Source organism: Bos mutus, chromosome 19 (assembly GCF_027580195.1).
Source record: "Bos mutus isolate GX-2022 chromosome 19, NWIPB_WYAK_1.1, whole genome shotgun sequence".
Lineage (NCBI taxonomy): Eukaryota > Metazoa > Chordata > Mammalia > Artiodactyla > Bovidae > Bos > Bos mutus.
The window spans coordinates 39,350,241-39,369,059 of NC_091635.1; the positions used below are offsets into that span (position 1 = coordinate 39,350,241).

An 18,819-nucleotide genomic window follows, 5' to 3' on the forward strand; every position below is an offset into this window, starting at 1 on the left:
TGTTAAAAATATCACCTCCTCCTGACTTGTCTTAGAGTAACTCTTAGCTGTAGCATTTTCTTCCCTTCTGGCTTTCCTATCCCTTTAAATATGTAATAAAGAAGGCTTTCAGTTTTTTAGTAGAGTTTTTTAATAGTTTTGTTAAGGATACATTTTTTTTTAATGATACTCCTTATCTCAACTTCCCCATGATACATTTGGGGGGGTATAGTGCGGGGAAAAGTGTCTGTCTTCTTCGGTTGGTTTATGTCCTCTAGAGTCAGGTGACAGGAATTGTGTAACTCATTCAGTCCTTGTGTTCAAGGCATACACACACGCTGCCTGTGAGAGTCTCTGCCTTCCTCGAGCTCACTGCCTAGTTGGAGAGACATGCATAGTCAAGAGAACTATAGTACCGTATGTTTTTAGAGCTCTCGTGTTATTTGGGGATCAGTGAAAGTCCTCGTGGTCTTGACTCTAGCCCAGTCTGGGAAAGGGAGAAAGACTTCCCAAAAGATATAACAGGTGAGAGACAGGTGAGGGAGGGCCTTCTTTCAGCCAGAGGTATGAAGAGGTAGCAAGCATAGTGTCTGTGGGGCCATAAAAAGTTTGGGGCAATAGAATTGTGGAAGAGATGGAGGCGGAACAGATAAGAACTAGATGATGGAGGTCATCACCGCCTCATTAATCCCATAAGGGTCCTGAGCACGGGGTGACTGTTCAGGTTTCTGAGTTAGGTGGTTTACTCGTGCAGCTGTCAGGAAGATGGATTCAGAAGAGTAGGAAGAAAGATGAGGTTTGGGGGCTCTGCTGAAGGCCAGATAAAAATGATGAGAACACTGAAGGTAGAGGTATGGGGGAACAGATTTGATAAGTAGTTAGTAGATAAAAGTCAGCAGAACTTCATCGTGGTGACATGCCAGAGGGAAAGGAAGTCAAAATAACATTCAGTTTTTGGTATGGGTGACTGGATGGATGATGGAGCCACCAACTGGAAGACTACAGGGAGAAGAGTGGGTTTAGGAGAGAAGATAAATGGATTTAGTTTACGGTATAAGAAGTTTGATGTTCCTAAAAACATCCAGATAGAAGTTCCAGCAGACACTTACTGAAATCACATTTCTTCAGTTCCAAGGTAAATATATCCATATATAAGTGTATGTATTTTGTCCCTCTTAGCGGTACCTCTTAGATTTGATGAAAAAAAGTATTACAGGTTTGAAGCTCCAGGGAGAGAAATGAGATGAGAAAGTAAGAGGTTAGGGGGAACTTAGAGGTTCCTATAGGATGTTTAGGTAGAGATAACTTTGCACCCTGGAGCTTGGAGAAGATGTCTGGATTGCAAATGTAGGTTTAAGAGCCTGTCAGCATAAAGGCGATGGTTGAAAGCTCAAGATGAGCAAGATTATCTGGGGAAAGCGGAAGGAGCGAGAAGAGCAGAGGGATGAGTTTGAAACCTTAGGGAACACTGAGCATCAGTGTGGCCAGACTGGGCGAGTGCTGGGTCACGGGCGCCAAGCCTGTCAAGAATCGGGACGGGCACTTAACAGTGTCAGTTGCCTAAGAGTGTTTCAGTCAGATAAGGCCTGACAAGTAGCCATTGGATTTGGCAGTCAGGACGTCATTGGTGACCTTAGCAAGAGCTGTTTCAGAAATAGTGGGGAGAGATGCCAGATTGCAGTGGGTGAGGCTTTATGGGAAGTGAGGGAGTGGAGACACGAAGGACTGTCAGTCTGCCAGAGCAGCTGGAGGAGGAGGGACACGAGACGCCACCTAGAGGGAGATAGAAGTCAGGGCAGGTATTTTAAATGGGAGTGATGGGAGTCATTGCACAGTAGGGAGCCAGCAGTGTTCTGAGTGCAGCAGAGACGTGATAAGCGATGGAGTGGTGTCTGCTCAGCAGGAATAGGTGCAGGGACGCATCCTCTGAACCTAGTAGAAAGAGGTCGGTATTGATGTGAATGTAGATAAGTATAGTGGGAAGCTGTAACAAATCTTGCTTTTTTCAGTTTTGCCAGGGCTGGAGTGAGTGGCATAGGATGTTTTACTTGAGCACAGCAGTGAGGATGTGATTCAGTTGTTGAAGGAACTTTGAGGGCTTTAAGAGAGTGAAGACAGCTGTGAGTGAGTGCCTCTTCCCAGGACTCAGCTATTCAAGCACTCAGCGAGGGGCTGGAGAAGGTATATCGATTCTAGTGCTGATTTAGGATGGGGGCTTTGTCATAGGGCTGTTGGGGAGTCATGAGGGACTGGATGCAGGGAGTCAAAGATGCTGGCCCCATTGGAATCCTGGATATTGGGTGGGGGAGAAGGACGAAACCAGAGAGGCAAATGGCCCTGGGGGAAAAAGGCAGGGTTCAAGGGAATAGATGTGTGAGAGGTTAGAGCCAGAGGTCAGGGGGGCAGTGTGATATAGTTGTTAGAATAATGGTTTGGGAGTCAAACTAGGTTCAGTCCTAGCTCTGCTACGTTACTGGTTGGGATCTGAGTTAAGTCACTCACACACTGTGGGCCTCAGTTCCCACATCTGTAAAATGGGGGACTCACTTGTAGTCATTACTGATGCTACAGCTTTAGGTGCATTCTTGCTTTATGTACGGGCAGTGTGCTTGCCAGGCTTGGAGCCAGGACGCCCTCAGTCCTAGTAGTGGCTATGAAATAAGACTGGAACATTTAAACAAGACTCTGGTAAGTGCCAGAAATAACAGAAGGAAAATAGCAACGTACCACGTTCAAGCACCTGACCTGTAAGGTACAACTTACCTAACTTTAGCTTCTGGAGGACCGACAGGAACTCTTGCCGAGTTCCCTGTCTTCTCTCCCTCTCACCAGGGAGTCCCTTTAAGCATGTGTAGATGACTTAGAGGAAACAAACATCTTTGCCCAGCAGTAGGTGTATTTCTCTGTCCTTTTTTGTTTTGATTTTTATTTTACATTATTTTTAATAAACTTTTTTTTAGAGCAGTTCTAGATTTATAATAAAATCGAAAGGAAGGTACTAAGATTTCCCATAAAATCCCTGCGCCTGCGTTCCTCACCAGAGTGGTACATTTTTACCACAGAAAAACCTACATTGACACATTGTGACCATCCATAGTCCCAAGTTTACCTTAGGGTTCACTCTTGGTGTGGTATATATTCTCTGGGATTGAACACATGTATAAGAATACTTGTGCTCAGTCACTCAGTTGTGTCTTGCCCTTTGCAGCCCCATGGACTGTAGCCTGCCAGTCTCCTTTGTCCTTGGAATTCTCCAGGCAAGAATACTGGGGTGGGTTGCCATGCCCTCCTCCAGGGGATCTTCCCAATTCAGGGATTGCAGATGGATTCTTTAGCACTAGCGCCACTTGGGAAGCCGATAAGAACACATATCCATTGCTAAAATAACATACAGTTTTCATGCCCTAAAAAACCCTCTCTGCCTCTTTGTCTCCCCTGCCCCCACCCCAGCCATACATTTAGTTTTAAATAGAAGAAAAATCGGTCTCTACTATATCATGGTTTAAAAGGATACAGTAAAAGTTATCATTAAGTTCTCTAATAGTTATGTTTTCATTTATAGTAAAAAGAAATTAAATACTAACAAAATCCATAAAACACCAGCAACCCATTGTCCTAACATCAGTTTTATTTTTCCACATTACATTCCAAGTTGGTCATGTATTATGATGTGCAGGTTATGTGATTGAATTTATCTCATTTATGAAGACATAACATGTGTGAAGTTCTTAACCATGGTACATGGTACACAGTACATGGAATCACTCAGTGTCATTTCCTTCTTGCTTCCACTCATCCCCGGAAACTGCTACTGTTCTTAAAGGAACATGATGCTGTCTCGGAATTCATACTTATTCCCTACCAGAAATACAGCACTGGTAGCTACAGCAGAACTGGGGTGTTCTGTAATACAAACCATGCAGCTTGTGATTCCAAGGGCCAAATACAGTCAGAGAACTTATTACTAAGCCTCAGGTACCCTGTTGAAGTCTGCTTTACTGCCAGATCTAGCCCATTCTGGCCCCCAGCTGCTGCTGTAGGTCTGTTGCTCAGATGCTCAGTTTTGCTTTTGTGACTTGGTTCAGGCTGTTACCTCACTCTGGGGTCACTTCGTACTGCCTGTCCTGAATACTGTTTGTTCAAGGCTGATACCTATGATAACTCCAGCCAATGTGATCTTTCACAGTCAACAGTTGTCTGACAGACATTCCTTGCCTTAAAACCTTGAGTATATCTTTTGGAATAAACTTTTAGTTTATTCTCTTTTTTTAATTGATCTTTTTCAAAAATTGCTTTTGGTTTTGTTTAATTTTATTTTTTCTCTTTCCTATTTCATTGGTTCTGTTCTTTTGCTTACTTTGGGTTTAATTTGCTCTTCATTTTCTAGTCTGTCAAAGTAAAGGTTAAATGACAATTTTGGACCTTTCATTTTAATGGACATACTTAGTGCTGAAAAATCTTCTTTTAAGCACTGCTTTAGCTGCATCCCTCAAATTTTGATAGGTTTCCCTTTTCATTCAGTTAAAAATGTTTTCTGATTTCCCTTGTGAGTTATTTTACCCATACTTAGAAGTATGCTGTTTAATTTTCAAATATTGAGGTGTTTTTCCAGATTCAGTTCAGTTCAGTTGCTCAGTCACGTCCGACTCCTTGCGGCCCCATGAATCGCAGCACGCCAGGCCTCCCTGTCCATCACCAACTCCCGGAGTTCACTCAGACTCAGGTCCATCGAGTCGGTGATGCCATCCAGCCATCTCATCCTCTGTCGTCCCCTTTTCCTCCTGCCCCCAATCCCTCCCAGCATCAGAGTCTTTTCCAATGAGTCAACTCTTCGCATGAGGTGGCCAAAGTACTGGAGTTTCAGCTTCAGCATGATTCCCTCCAAAGAAATCCCAGGGCTGATCTCCTTCAGAATGGACTGGTTGGATCTCCTTGCAGTCCAAGGGACTCTCAAGAGTCTTCTCCAACACCACAGTTCAAAAGCATCAATTCTTCGGCTCTCAGCCTTCTTCACAGTCCAACTCTCACATCCATACATGACCACTGGAAAAACCATAGCCTTGACTAGACGGACTTTTGGCAAAGTAATGTCTCTGTTTTTGAATATGTTGTCTAGGTTGGTCATAACTTTCCTTCCAAGGAGTAAGCGTCTTTTAATCTCATGGCTGCAGTCACCATCTGCAGTGATTTTGGAGCCCAAAAAAATAAAGTCTGACACTGTTTCCCCATCTATTTCCCATGAAGTGATGGGACCGGATGTCGTGATCTTTGATTTCTGAATGTTGAGCTTTAAGCCAACTTTTTCACTCTCCACTTTCACTTTCATCAAGAGGCTCTTTAGTTCCTCTTCACTTTCTGACATAAGGGTGGTGTCATCTGCATATCTAGGTTATTGATACTTCTCCCAGCAATCTTGATTCCAGTTTGTGCTGCTTCCAATCCAGCGTTTTTCATGATGTACTCTGCATAGAAGTTAAATAAGCAGGGTGACAATATACAGGCTTGACGTACTCCTTTTCCTATTTGGAACCAGTTTGTTGTTCCATGTCCAGTTCTAACTGTTGCTTCCTGACCTGCATACAGATTTCTCAAGAGGCAGGTCAGGTGGTCTGGTATTCCCATCTCTTTCAGAATTTTCCACAGTTTATTGTGATCCACACAGTCAAAGGCTTTGGCATAGTCAATAAAGCAGAAATAGATGTTTTTCTGGAACTCTTTTGCTTTTTCCATGATCCAGCGGATGTTGGCGATTTGATCTCTGGTTCCTCTGCCTTTTCTAAAACCAGCTTGAACATCCGGAACTTCATGGTTCACGTATTGCTGAAGCCAGATACTTCTGTGTTATTGGTGTCTAGTTAATTCTATTATGGTCAGATCTTTATGATCTTAGTTTTTCAAATGTAGACTTGTTTTATGGTTTAGCCTATATGGTGACTGTCTCCTGTGTACTTGAAAAAGAATCTGTATTCTGCTGTTGTTGGGTTTTACAGATGTCATTTAGGTTCTGTAAGTTGTGTTGTTCAAGTCCTTTAATATCTTTTTTTTTTTCTTTTGCCTATTTCTGTCAGTTACTGAAAGAAGAGTGTTGGAAGTTGTAGATTTATTTCCCCTTCCAGGTTCCTCTTTTTATTTTTTGGCTTCAGAGATAGCATTCACTTTATTAAACTCATCTAAGCTTATAATACAAAGACACATGACATTTTTCCAGAAATTTATACTTTTTTTTGAGCATGAAAGGATGTCTGAAATTCAGACTGCTCTGGTATCTTAAATATTTAGTGAAAGTTGGACAAACATACTTGGCTTGCAGATGAAAAACCAGTGAGTCACCAGGAGATTAGCAGGTTTAGGGGAGTAGGGAGCCATCTCACTGAGACACATTTTTCTTCAGAAACCTGCATATGGGTGATGACCAAGGCGTGTGCCAGGTGGAATGTTGTTATCATGTACCTGAAGATAGAGCTGCAGTTAGAAATTAACTTTGCAGCTGGTGCGCACATAGACGTTTCAGTAGATAGAAGCAGCGCTGTTGGCGCCCTGGCAAGGTATATAGAGTCCATACCCTTGGGCATCATCATATGCTTTGTTTTCTTTGAGTCTTAGTATTTCAACAGGTCCATCTTTTTTTTTTTTTGCTTCATATATTTTGAGGCTGTGTTATTAAGTAGGCAGTATGTTTAGAATTATCATATCTTAATGAATTGACTCCTTTATCATCATGAAATGTCCTTTGTTCCTTGTAATATTCTCTGCTCTAACGTCTACATTGTCTGGCATCAGTACTACCCCTTTAGCTTTGTTTCGTGTGTGCATGGATGTCTTTTTCCATCTTTAAACTTTTAAGCTGTGTCATTATAATTAACGTTAACTTCTTACAGATTGCACTAAGTTGGTTCCTGCTTTTTAAATTCATTTGAACAGTCTTTGCCATACGAGTAGTCTAAACACTCCAATTACATTTGAGATAACTATCAGTATGGTTGAGTTTAAATCTGCCATCTGTTCTTCGTTCTGGTTTTTTTCCTCTTTTCCTGCCTTCTTTTTAACTTATTTTTTTAAACATGAGAAAAACAAAGGTTTCATAACATAAATCTGTAAAAAGAGACCCAGGAAAACTTGAGTAACTAATTTTCCAAGTTTCTTTTGGATTAAGTGGGGATTTTGGTATGATTTTAATTTATCTCCACTCTTTGAGTATTAGCTACGGTTCTTTGGGTTTTTTGGTGGCTATAGGGTTTACAGTGTACATCTCTGTCTTACTGTGACCACTAGTCTATTACATTACGTATTGTATGATAACCTTACAGTAGTTGACTTTCATTTTTCCCCTCATTCTTTGTAGTGTTAACTGTACCTATATTATAAACACAGTGATACATTGTTGCTCTTTGGGCTTTAAACAGTCCTTTAATCTTCTATAGAAATTACAAAATGAGAAAAAATGTCTTTTTACCCACATACTGTTTCTGGTGTTCTTCATGACTTTATGTAGATCCACGTTTCCATCTGGTATTTTCTTTCTGCTCGAAGAATGTCCGTTAACATCGCTTGTAGTAAGTGTCTACTGGCAGTGAATATGCTCTGCTTTTGTTTGTCAGGAAAAGTATTTATTTTGCCTTTATTATTTTCTTCTGAAGCTTTAAAATGTTGTAAATCCCATCAATATATTTACATTTTCAGATACTGAAATTTTTATCTCTAGAAGTTTCATTTGGGTCTTTAACAACTATTTCTCTCCTCATTATGTTCGTGTTTTTCTTGTATATTCAAGCATAATTATAAACGCTGTAGGTCTTTGTCTACTAATTCCATCATCTGTTGTTTCTGTTTCTGTTTGGCTGTGCTGGGTCTTCGTTGCTGTGTAGGCTTTCTTCAGTTGCAGCAGCCAGGGCTCCTCTTTAGTTGAGGTGGGTGAGTCTCTCAGTGCAGTGTCTTCTCTTGTGGAGCACAGGCTCTAGGGCCTGTGGGCTTCAGGAGTTGCATCATGCAGGCTCAGGAGTCGCGGCTCCTGGGTCTTAGCTGTGGCACACAGCAGATGTGTTGCATCATGTGGGCTCTTGCGTGTGGACGTGTTATGTCCTGTGGGCTCTGGAGTATGTGGCCTCAGTAGTTGCAGTACTGGGACTTAGTTGCTCCACAGCATGTGGGATCTTAGTTCCCCAATCAAACCCACATCTGCAGCGTTGCTAGGTGAATTCTTAACTACTGGACTCGACCAGGGAAGTCCCTCTTATTTTCTGTCTATATGGATTTGTTTATTCTGGATGTGTAATATAAGCGGATCATGGATATGACCTTTTTCATCTAGCTTCTTTCACTTAGCATGTTTTCAAGGTTTATTCATGTTGTAGCATGTATGGCAATGGCACCAGTACTCTTGCCTGGAAAATCCCATGGACAGAGGGGCCTGGTAGGCTGCAGTCCATGGGGTCATGAAGAGTCAGACACTTCCCTTTCACGCATTGGAGAAGGAAATGGCAACCCACTCCAGTGTTCTTGCCTGGAGAATCCCAGGGACAGGGGAGCCTGGTGGGCTGCCGTCTCTGGGGTCGCACAGAGTCGGACACGACTGAAGCGACTTAGCAGCAGCAGCATGTATGAGTATTTCAGTCCTTTTCATATTTCGTTATGTGGCTGTACCACATTTTGTCAGTAGATGGACATTTGGGGATTTTCTGTTTTCTGGCTATTATGAATAATGCTTTTATGAACAATCTGTGTACACATTTGTAATATGACTTTTTAATGTATTTATTTAGGCTGTGCTGGGTCTTCAGTGCTGTGCATGGTGTTTCTCTAGTTGGAGCAGGCGAGGCCTACTCTCTGGTTGTGTGTGGGCTTCTCGTTGCAGAGGCTTCTCTCGTTGCGGAGCTTGGGCCCTAGAGCTCAGCCTCAGTAGTTGTGGCACGTGGACTTAGTTGCCCTGTGGCGTGTGGAATCTTCCTGGACCAGAGAGCAAACCCTTGTGCCCTGCATTGGCAGGCGGATTCTTAACCACTGGACCACCAGGGAAGTCCATGTACACATTTTTGTGTGGACATAAGTTTTTATTTCTCTTGGGTGTATACCTGGATTATTGGGTCATACAGTTACTCTGTTTAACCTTTTGAGGAACTGCCAGGCTGTTTTAGTGTGGCTATACTATTTTATATTACCACTAGCAGTATATGATAATTGTATTTTCTCCACATCCTTGCTAATACTTGTCACTCACTCATCGCCATTCCAATGTGTGTTAAGTATATCTCATAGTGATTTTGATTTATACACACTTCCCGAATGACATTGAGCTCAGCTCTTTCTTGAGAACTAGAGAGAATTTAGCCAATTGTATCTAGTGATTCCCAGCCACAGTCCTCTCCCTGCAAGAACTTATTCATAATTTACTTTCTCCTCACTGTCTTCAGATTGTGAATAAATGGAACACAGCTCTTATTGGCCTTATGACATACTTTCGAGAGGCTGTGGTAAACACCCAGGAGCTCCTGGACTTGCTGGTGAAGTGTGAGAACAAGATCCAGACACGAATCAAGATTGGCCTCAACTCCAAGATGCCGAGTCGATTCCCCCCTGTCGTTTTCTACACCCCTAAGGAGTTGGGTGGACTTGGCATGCTTTCAATGGGCCATGTGCTCATTCCCCAGTCTGACCTCAGGTAGGACTTCGCTAAGAATCTTAGACCCTGAGGAAAAGGGGATGTTTCTTTATTTTTAGCCTAATCTTGGTTGTGCCCCCGAACAGGTGGTCCAAGCAGACAGATGTAGGTATCACACACTTCCGTTCAGGAATGAGCCATGAAGAAGACCAGCTGATTCCCAATTTGTATCGCTACATACAGCCATGGGAGAGTGAGTTCATTGATTCTCAGCGGGTCTGGGCTGAGTATGCACTCAAGAGACAAGAGGCCATTGCTCAGAACAGGTGGGCATCCACAAGGGCGTAGCAGTTCTGTCGGAGGAGGAGGGGTGACCTTTGAGCCTTGCCTAGAGGTCAGGGCAGAGCATTCCGTATTTTGTGGAGTCAAGGAAGTAGGTTCTATATCTGACCATATTTATCCTTGGCTAGGGAGGAATGCTGAACTTTTCATATATGTATTTAAGTTTGGTCTTTTTTCCTTGGCAGACGATTGACCCTAGAAGATCTAGAAGATTCATGGGATCGTGGCATTCCTCGAATCAACACTCTGTTCCAGAAGGACAGGCACACACTGGCTTATGATAAGGGCTGGCGTGTTCGAACTGACTTTAAGCAGTACCAGGTACTGGGGGGGACTGTGGCTGTTGTGGGAACCGGGGGCAGTGGGCTCCTGGAAGCTTGACTGGACCTGCCTTGCCTTCTAGGTTTTGAAGCAGAATCCTTTCTGGTGGACACACCAGCGGCATGATGGGAAGCTCTGGAACCTGAACAACTACCGTACCGACATGATCCAGGCCCTGGGTGGTGTAGAAGGCATTCTGGAACACACCCTCTTCAAGGGCACTTACTTCCCTACCTGGGAGGGGCTTTTCTGGTGAGGATTCTATTCTCTTCTTACAGTTGCTAGTCGGTTTCTATTCATTGATTTATTTTTTGGCGGTGCCACAGGGCTTGCAGGATCTTGGTTCTCTGATCAGTGATCAAACCTGCACCCCCTGCATTGGATGTGTGGAGTCTTAACCACTGGACCACCAGGGAAATCCCTGTTCTCTCTACAGTGATCTCTCACATGTCACAGCTCTCTTGAATTCATCCCTTGTGTGCCTTTGTCTGCTACTGCAGAGTTTCCCAGACAGCCACCCCAGGAGGTCAGCAGTATTCTGGGGAGGGATGGCAGGACATCACTTTACCTGATCTCTTCTGTTTCCCAGGGAGAAAGCCAGTGGTTTTGAGGAGTCCATGAAGTGGAAGAAGCTCACCAATGCCCAGCGATCAGGATTGAACCAGATTCCCAATCGTAGGTTCACTCTCTGGTGGTCCCCAACCATCAACCGAGCCAACGTGAGTGTGATTGGTAGATATGGGAATGGGAAGCTAAAAGCAAGGGTTTCTCCCTCCTTAACGATATCCTGAGAACCAGAGTCTCTCAGTTTCTACTCTCCTCCTCTTCCTCCCATCAGGTGTACGTGGGCTTTCAGGTGCAGCTGGACCTGACCGGTATCTTCATGCACGGCAAGATCCCCACGCTGAAGATCTCTCTCATCCAGATCTTCCGAGCTCACTTGTGGCAGAAGATCCACGAGAGCATCGTTATGGACTTGTGTCAGGTGCGCCTGAATGAGGGGGAAGGATGCCACGGAAAGTCCAGTCTGCTCGCTCGCTGTTTGGGGTGTGGAAATCCACCCTCGGAGCTCCTAGGATGAGACTTCTGTTGTGGTCCCAGCTGCCCCATTATCTTCAGTCTGTCAGCCCCCACGCCAAGCAGGCTTCCATAATAGTCGTAACCTTTCCACCTTCGCCTCCAGGTGTTTGATCAGGAACTGGATGCACTGGAGATCGAGACAGTTCAGAAGGAGACAATCCACCCCCGAAAGTCCTATAAGATGAATTCTTCCTGTGCAGATATCCTGCTGTTTGCATCCTATAAGTGGAATGTCTCCCGGCCCTCATTGCTGGCCGACTCTAAGTAAGTGCCTTCTGACTGGGCCCTGAGCATCTGGGAACCTTCATTTTACTGTTCTTCTAGCAGCACTACTTTTGAAATTGTCCTGGCTGCCTTTCTTTATAATTAGAAGCCCATGCTACCCCCTGATTCTGTCAGCACCTTCAGCCAGGTCTGCTGATTGTCTGGTGCATCTTGCTGATCTGGAATAGGAGAGGGGTTGGTTTTAAGATGTAGACAGAGCGATTGAGAGTTCTTGGTGTTCTGGGGATATTGCTTGTACCAGTGTCTTCCTGGAAGCCTAGACTCCTGACCCCTCTCCACTTTCAGGGATGTGATGGATAGCACCACCACTCAGAAGTATTGGATTGACATACAGTTGCGCTGGGGGGACTACGATTCCCATGACATCGAGCGTTATGCCCGGGCCAAGTTCTTGGACTACACCACAGACAACATGAGTATCTACCCTTCGCCCACTGGTGTGCTCATTGCCATTGACCTGGCATATAACCTGCATAGGTAAGTTGAGGCTCGAAAGCATGTGTTTTTCCTCAGCCCCACACTTTGTTTTAATTTCTAAGAATTACTTATTTTTAGCTGATGGACAATTGCTTTACAACATTGTGTTAGTTTCTGCCGTTCATCAACATGAATTGTCATAGGTGTATCATACGGCCCCTCCCTCTTGAACCTCTCTCCCACCCCATTAATTTTTATTTTATATTGAATGATAGTTGATTTACAGTGTTGTGTTAATGTCAGGTGCAGAGCAAAGTGACTTAGTTATACCTATAGCAGTTTTTCTTCAGATTCCATATAGGTTATTACACCGTCTTGTGTTATCTGTGCTATACATTAGGTCTCTGTTATTTATGTTTTATATACAGTAGTGTATACATGTTATTATCAGCCTCCTAATTCGTCCCCCACCCCCACCCCCACCCCATACTTCAGTATGCATGTGCTTTTTGGTTTGCCCAGGTGAGGCTGAGGTTTGCCGGTTTGCTCATCTGGGTCACTGACTCTTCCTCGCCTCTGTGTACATGAGCAGACACTTTCATCTCAGCCTGGCGAACAGTCTTTTCTTCCTCTGTAGTTGCATTTTGCCTTGTTCCTGGGACTTCTAGTCTGGTCTTAATCTTTCTTGCCTCTTTCCCTTCACAGTGCCTATGGAAACTGGTTCCCTGGCAGCAAGCCTCTCATACAGCAGGCCATGGCCAAGATCATGAAGGCAAATCCTGCCTTGTATGTGTTACGTGAACGGATCCGTAAGGGGCTGCAGCTCTATTCATCGGAGCCCACTGAGCCCTATCTGTCCTCTCAGAACTACGGTGAGCTCTTCTCCAACCAGATTATCTGGTTTGTGGATGACACTAATGTCTACAGAGTGACCATCCATAAGGTGAGAGTTAGACGCATGTGAGGGTGTGGGGCTTTGTATATGCCTGTGGGAGGGTGACTGGACAAGTGTGTGCATACTGGAAGGAAGGAAGGCTGATTGTGTCTAGACTGTGCTAACTGATGTAATCATTCTTTAGACCTTTGAAGGGAACTTGACCACCAAGCCCATCAATGGGGCCATCTTCATCTTCAACCCACGCACAGGGCAGCTGTTTCTCAAGATAATTCACACATCTGTGTGGGCTGGACAGAAGCGTTTGGGACAGGTGAGCCTGTTAAAGGGTAGAGAGGCTGTAGAACCTTGCTGCCTCTTATTCTTTGTTATTGGGTGGATGTGTGAGAGAGAATCTCCCTATTTCTGTCTTTGCAAGTTTGAGGGTATCTCATTTACACTTTTCTCCCTGAATTACTTAACTTGGGAAGTGTTCTTCTTGTAAGAAGTCCAAGAATAATTGAGGTCCATCATCACCTACTAACTGGGCTCTCTGCTTCATGAATCTTTTGTCTCTAACCTATCTTGAAGAGGGCTATGAAAAAATCATCTTTCTAAAGGGAGCACACACTTAAAATGTCGATTTCTCCGCATCTCTACCTCAACGCCTTTGGTAACCCCTTACGTCTTGCTGAGTTAACGCTTTGGTTTTCTAGGTACTTCATATCTAGGTAGGCTGTCATTTGTCCAGCCACAGTTTCTCGTCCTCTGTAGCATGTGCCCTCTGGCAGTCAGTCCAGGATCCTGGTATCCCAACCCTGGTGAACATCTCCGCCTCTGTGGCTTTGCTAGCATGAACTCTTCTCTTAGCTCTGTTAATCACTGTCTTACTCATTCCTCAAGACTTCTTTCTTTGTGCAACATTTTGTGACCTTTAGCCTTAATTTCTTTTGTCCCTGACATAGTGTGTGTATAATCAAACACTAGCTTGTGTGAGTTTTGTCTGGCCAGCTAGGTTGAAACATCCTTTGGGGCAAGACAATTGGACATTTTTTCTATAGCTCTTGAGTACCTAACAGTTCGTAGCATACAGTAGAAACATAGGGTAAGGATAAGTGTTTCGAGACTGGGATGTTCTGTTTTATCTGACCTGGGAGGGCGGAGACTCAGTTTCCCTGTCCTCCTCTCTTGTTTATCAGTTGGCTAAATGGAAGACAGCTGAGGAGGTGGCTGCCCTAATCCGATCTCTGCCCGTGGAGGAGCAGCCCAAGCAGATCATTGTCACTAGGAAAGGCATGCTGGATCCACTGGAGGTGAGAAGTGGTGAATGAGGTAGAAGGAAAGAGGGCTGAGACCTGCTGGCTCTGTTTCTAAACTTGGACTTGATCTCGTCTCAGGTGCACTTGCTGGACTTCCCCAATATTGTGATTAAAGGATCAGAGCTCCAGCTCCCCTTCCAGGCTTGCCTCAAGGTGGAGAAGTTTGGGGATCTCATCCTTAAAGCCACTGAGCCGCAGATGGTTCTCTTTAACCTCTATGATGACTGGCTTAAGACTATCTCATCTTACACGGTATGAAACCACCTTGCTGGGAGCGTCACTCTGAGAAGAGTGGGTTTGGGGTCACAAGAAAGTCCTGTGCCTTAGCTTTCTCACAGGCCTCTTGGGGGCTTATTTTCACCTCATCCACCTGTGAATGGGCCAGTGCCCTGCCTGTGGTGAGGGGGCCCCCTTAGGGGTTAGTGTCCGAAGGGGTGGGCTGGAGGAGAGGGAAGAGCGTCCGTTGCTGACCTCCCGTGCCGCCATACCTCCCTAGGCCTTCTCCCGCCTCATCCTGATCCTGCGTGCCCTGCACGTAAACAACGACCGCGCGAAGGTGATCCTGAAGCCAGACAAGACCACGATCACAGAGCCGCACCACATCTGGCCCACTCTGACCGACGAGGAGTGGATCAAGGTGGAGGTGCAGCTCAAGGACCTTATCTTGGCTGACTACGGCAAGAAAAACAAGTGAGCAGGGGTGGGGGCTACAGAGGAGAGCCGCCGGGGGTGAAACGGGCGGCTCAGTATATGGTTTCTGGGATTTTCGAAACATTTTAAGCCGAGACGATTCTCAGGAAATTGTCGTGGAGATGCCTGTAAGGCAGTGTCTTCTGATAGTACAGGAAGTGTCCATGTCTCAGGGCTCAAGCTGACTCTTGGGCACTGTTCCTCAGCAGAGGCACTGTTGCCATTTTGAACAGGGTGTTTCTTTACTGTCCATGCAGTCCAGGGACTTCTCACATCCCAGACCCCTCAGTACCACCGCTCGTCTCACACACACACACACACACACACACACACACACACACACACACGAAGTTCTCACATCCCAGACCCCACAGTAGCACAGGTAATAAAACACACACACACGTTCCTTTTTTCTCCTTCCCTGTCATTTTTGCAACCAAAAATGTCCATAGATTTCCAGACACTGGTAAGGGTGACTGATGTGTCAACTCTGATTGAGAACTTGTTTCAGGATTTTCGTTTTTGAAAGTTTTTCCAGTTTCAGGGCACTTTTTGTTGAGGTAGAGTGGGACGTGTGGTTGCTAAATCTGGTTTGAGCATGGTCAAAAGGTGTACAGGCATTGGGTCAGCCTGGGATATGACAAATCTGATCCATATTAGTGTATTTCCACTTCACACTTGCTGTATAAGTATCACTTAGGATTGTCAGGGGTCAGGGTACACATGGGCTCCGTTTCTCACCCAGTTAACATGCTTGCAGTTAGGGGCATAAGTGACCAAGGGAAGGGATCATTGTGGTGTGACTCACACTATCCCCACAGTGTGAATGTGGCATCGCTGACACAGTCAGAAATTCGGGACATCATCCTGGGGATGGAGATCTCAGCACCATCACAGCAGCGGCAGCAGATTGCTGAGATTGAGAAGCAGACCAAGGAACAGTCGCAGCTGACTGCAACCCAGACTCGCACTGTCAACAAGCATGGTGACGAAATAATCACCTCTACCACCAGCAACTACGAGACCCAGACTTTCTCCTCTAAGACTGAATGGAGGGTCAGGTAGTGCACGGGGCAAGACGGGTGGGGATGGGAAGGCCTGCTGGTGCCGCGTGAGGTGCTTGAGTTGAGAAATGCCAACATTCCCTGCCTGTGTTTAGGGCCATCTCTGCCGCCAACCTGCACCTAAGGACCAATCACATCTATGTTTCATCTGATGACATCAAGGAGACTGGGTACACCTATATCCTTCCCAAGAACGTGCTTAAGAAGTTTATCTGCATATCTGACCTTCGGGCCCAAGTGAGTATGTTTGTCCAACTAGGCCACAGTGTGTACTAAGCATTTATGAGCCTAAAACTCACCTGAGATTTCCTAGAACTGGAGGTGATGGTTTTGAAATTCATGGATGAGTAAAGTATATGTAAGGATAGCCAAAACAGGGAAGAAGGTTTTGGCCCCCACCAGATACCAAAGCATTATAAAGGTATGGTAATTGAGAGGAGAATGTGTGATTGGCCTAGAAGTTATTGGAAAGAAGTATTATATAGTCAGAAACAGATTCATGTGTATACAATAAATCAGTTGTATCACTTGAGGATTCCACTTCCTCTGTGGGATTAAGTGTGTTTTATGATATTGGAATAATCAGCAAAGGAAGACTTGATTCCTACTTTGTAGCACTTACAGAAGTAAAATCCAGGTGGAATAAAAATCTGGATGTAAAATACTAAACTCTAGTAGAGTATTAGAAGAAAATATTTATTGTCTTAGTGATGGAATAATCTTAAATAAGATATATAACACAAAACCATCATCAAAATGATTAACTTGTGTGTGACAAAGAGTACCACAAAAGACAAAAACAGGAAGAAATAAAAGATAACTAGAAGAAATAAAAGATAACTAAAAGATTGGGCAAAAAGTTTGAAGGTAGTTTTGAGGAGAAACCGAAGGTGGAAAAAGTGCTGCGGAGTGCTGGGTTTAAAGATGTGTACAGCTTGTTGAATGCCTGAGCTGTGTGCTTGTGTGCTCATTTATGGATACTGTACTTAAATACTTAAATAATCAACTGGGGAATGTGTGAGCAATGCTGATTCCTGGACCCCACTCAAGATTCTGATGTGATTAAATCTGAGATGAGGTCCATGTTTAACATTTTGAATAAGCACCCCCAGGCTTTTTTGATGCAGGAGATTCTGGCCACATTTTGGGGAACTCTGACCTTGTTCCTGGAGAAGGGACTTAAGCTGGTACTAAGAATCTCTTTGGTTCCTGACCCCCTTGTCTCCAGATTGCAGGTTACCTGTATGGGGTGAGCCCACCAGATAACCCCCAGGTGAAGGAGATCCGCTGCATCGTGATGGTACCACAGTGGGGCACTCACCAGACTGTGCACCTGCCTGGCCAGCTGCCCCAGCACGAGTACCTCAAGGTTAGCGGAGGAAGTGGGAGAGCTGTGGCATCCTGCTCTCGGGGTGGTGGAGGGAAGGCAGAGGTTTTACTCTCATGGGTGGGATTCCTGGGCCCTAAAGAGCTTTCCACTGCTCTTCCTATAGGAGATGGAACCCTTAGGTTGGATCCACACTCAGCCCAACGAGTCTCCTCAGCTGTCACCCCAGGATGTCACCACCCATGCCAAAATCATGGCTGACAACCCATCTTGGGATGGCGAGAAGACCATTATCATCACCTGCAGGTGGGCTTGCGCCCCCTTTGAAGGAAGGGTGATGGGAGGCTTTGCGGGCCAGGGCCCAGAATGGTGGCCTGAGCTCTGACTCTGTCCTCATTCCTCTTCCAGCTTCACACCAGGCTCCTGCACCCTGACAGCCTACAAGCTGACCCCCAGTGGCTATGAATGGGGCCGCCAGAACACAGACAAGGGCAACAACCCCAAAGGCTACCTACCCTCGCACTACGAGAGGGTCCAGATGCTACTGTCGGATCGCTTCCTTGGCTTCTTTATGGTGCCTGCCCAGTCCTCGTGGAACTACAACTTCATGGGTATGTGGGGCAGGGTGTGGGCTGGGGGCAGGGGTGCACAGGAAAGTGGGGATGAGGTTAGGCCACCAGCCTTAGCACTTGGGCCCAGATTCTGGTTTAGAGATGGCCCAGGGACCCAGGCTGGGTGAGGCAGGTGGACCTTGTCAATGTTGGCCTCTTCCTTCTACTCCAAGGTGTCCGGCATGATCCCAACATGAAGTACGAGCTGCAGCTGGCAAACCCCAAAGAGTTCTACCACGAGGTGCACCGGCCCTCCCACTTCCTCAACTTCGCTCTCCTGCAGGAGGGCGAGGTCTACTCTGCGGACCGAGAGGACCTCTATGCGTAGTCGTCTCCTCACCTTTTGCTCCAGCCTTCTGGTCAAGGCTAGAGCCTGTGGCCCCACAGACAAGCTGGTGACATTCAGCAGCTTGGCCCCTTTTTCCTTTCTTCTGTGCTTGTGATGTTGTTGACCCCTGGTGACTTGTAATTGTGAAAAAGTATAATAATAAATTTTGTATAAATAGGAGGTTTTGAAGCTTTTTTTCCCCTGAGCTCAGATTCTGGGTGGAGGGATGGCAGAGGCTGGACGTGTTCACAGCAAGCTGCTGGACTGAACCTTGAGGCCCCCTGTTCGGAGCTGTGGGGATAAATGTCCTCTAAGCTCAGTGAGCTGAAGGAAAGTTGGGCTTTCACACCCCTGCTGCTATGACCACGTTTGCCAGTTTTCCCCCAAATACTTGTAAACCCTCACCGCTTTTCAGCATCTCTTGGAGCAGTCACTATTTTGAGTGTAGAAGCTCCCGGCTTGTTCTCTGTAGCTGCAGAGCCCAGCTTAGCCCCTTAAGCTTTGTGTCACTCTCAGCCTGTCCTGGAAATAGGCACATGGCTGGACAGTTGGCTGCCGCTGGCTGAGGTCAGTGACAGCCCGCCTAC

The 18,819-nt window shown here is 45.5% G+C and overlaps 1 protein-coding gene across 2 annotated transcripts in view; it reads left to right on the forward strand.

Moving 5' to 3' along the window:
* The window catches only part of PRPF8 (pre-mRNA processing factor 8), a 32,724-nt gene extending 14,312 nt beyond the window's left edge, over positions 1 to 18,412 (forward strand). For both annotated transcript variants that reach the window (XM_005888240.2, XM_005888241.2), the window contains 19 exons: positions 9,387 to 9,634; positions 9,721 to 9,900; positions 10,102 to 10,237; positions 10,320 to 10,489; positions 10,827 to 10,956; positions 11,076 to 11,222; positions 11,421 to 11,581; positions 11,888 to 12,079; positions 12,725 to 12,962; positions 13,099 to 13,227; positions 14,093 to 14,206; positions 14,291 to 14,464; positions 14,709 to 14,902; positions 15,724 to 15,963; positions 16,062 to 16,203; positions 17,195 to 17,335; positions 17,460 to 17,599; positions 17,702 to 17,904; positions 18,078 to 18,412. In XM_005888240.2, the coding sequence (XP_005888302.1) occupies positions 9,387 to 9,634; positions 9,721 to 9,900; positions 10,102 to 10,237; positions 10,320 to 10,489; positions 10,827 to 10,956; positions 11,076 to 11,222; positions 11,421 to 11,581; positions 11,888 to 12,079; positions 12,725 to 12,962; positions 13,099 to 13,227; positions 14,093 to 14,206; positions 14,291 to 14,464; positions 14,709 to 14,902; positions 15,724 to 15,963; positions 16,062 to 16,203; positions 17,195 to 17,335; positions 17,460 to 17,599; positions 17,702 to 17,904; positions 18,078 to 18,232 (3,234 nt within the window). In that variant the 3' untranslated portion in view covers positions 18,233 to 18,412. The remainder of the gene's footprint in view (positions 1 to 9,386; positions 9,635 to 9,720; positions 9,901 to 10,101; positions 10,238 to 10,319; positions 10,490 to 10,826; positions 10,957 to 11,075; positions 11,223 to 11,420; positions 11,582 to 11,887; positions 12,080 to 12,724; positions 12,963 to 13,098; positions 13,228 to 14,092; positions 14,207 to 14,290; positions 14,465 to 14,708; positions 14,903 to 15,723; positions 15,964 to 16,061; positions 16,204 to 17,194; positions 17,336 to 17,459; positions 17,600 to 17,701; positions 17,905 to 18,077) is intronic.
* Positions 18,413 to 18,819: the final 407 nt, after the last annotated feature.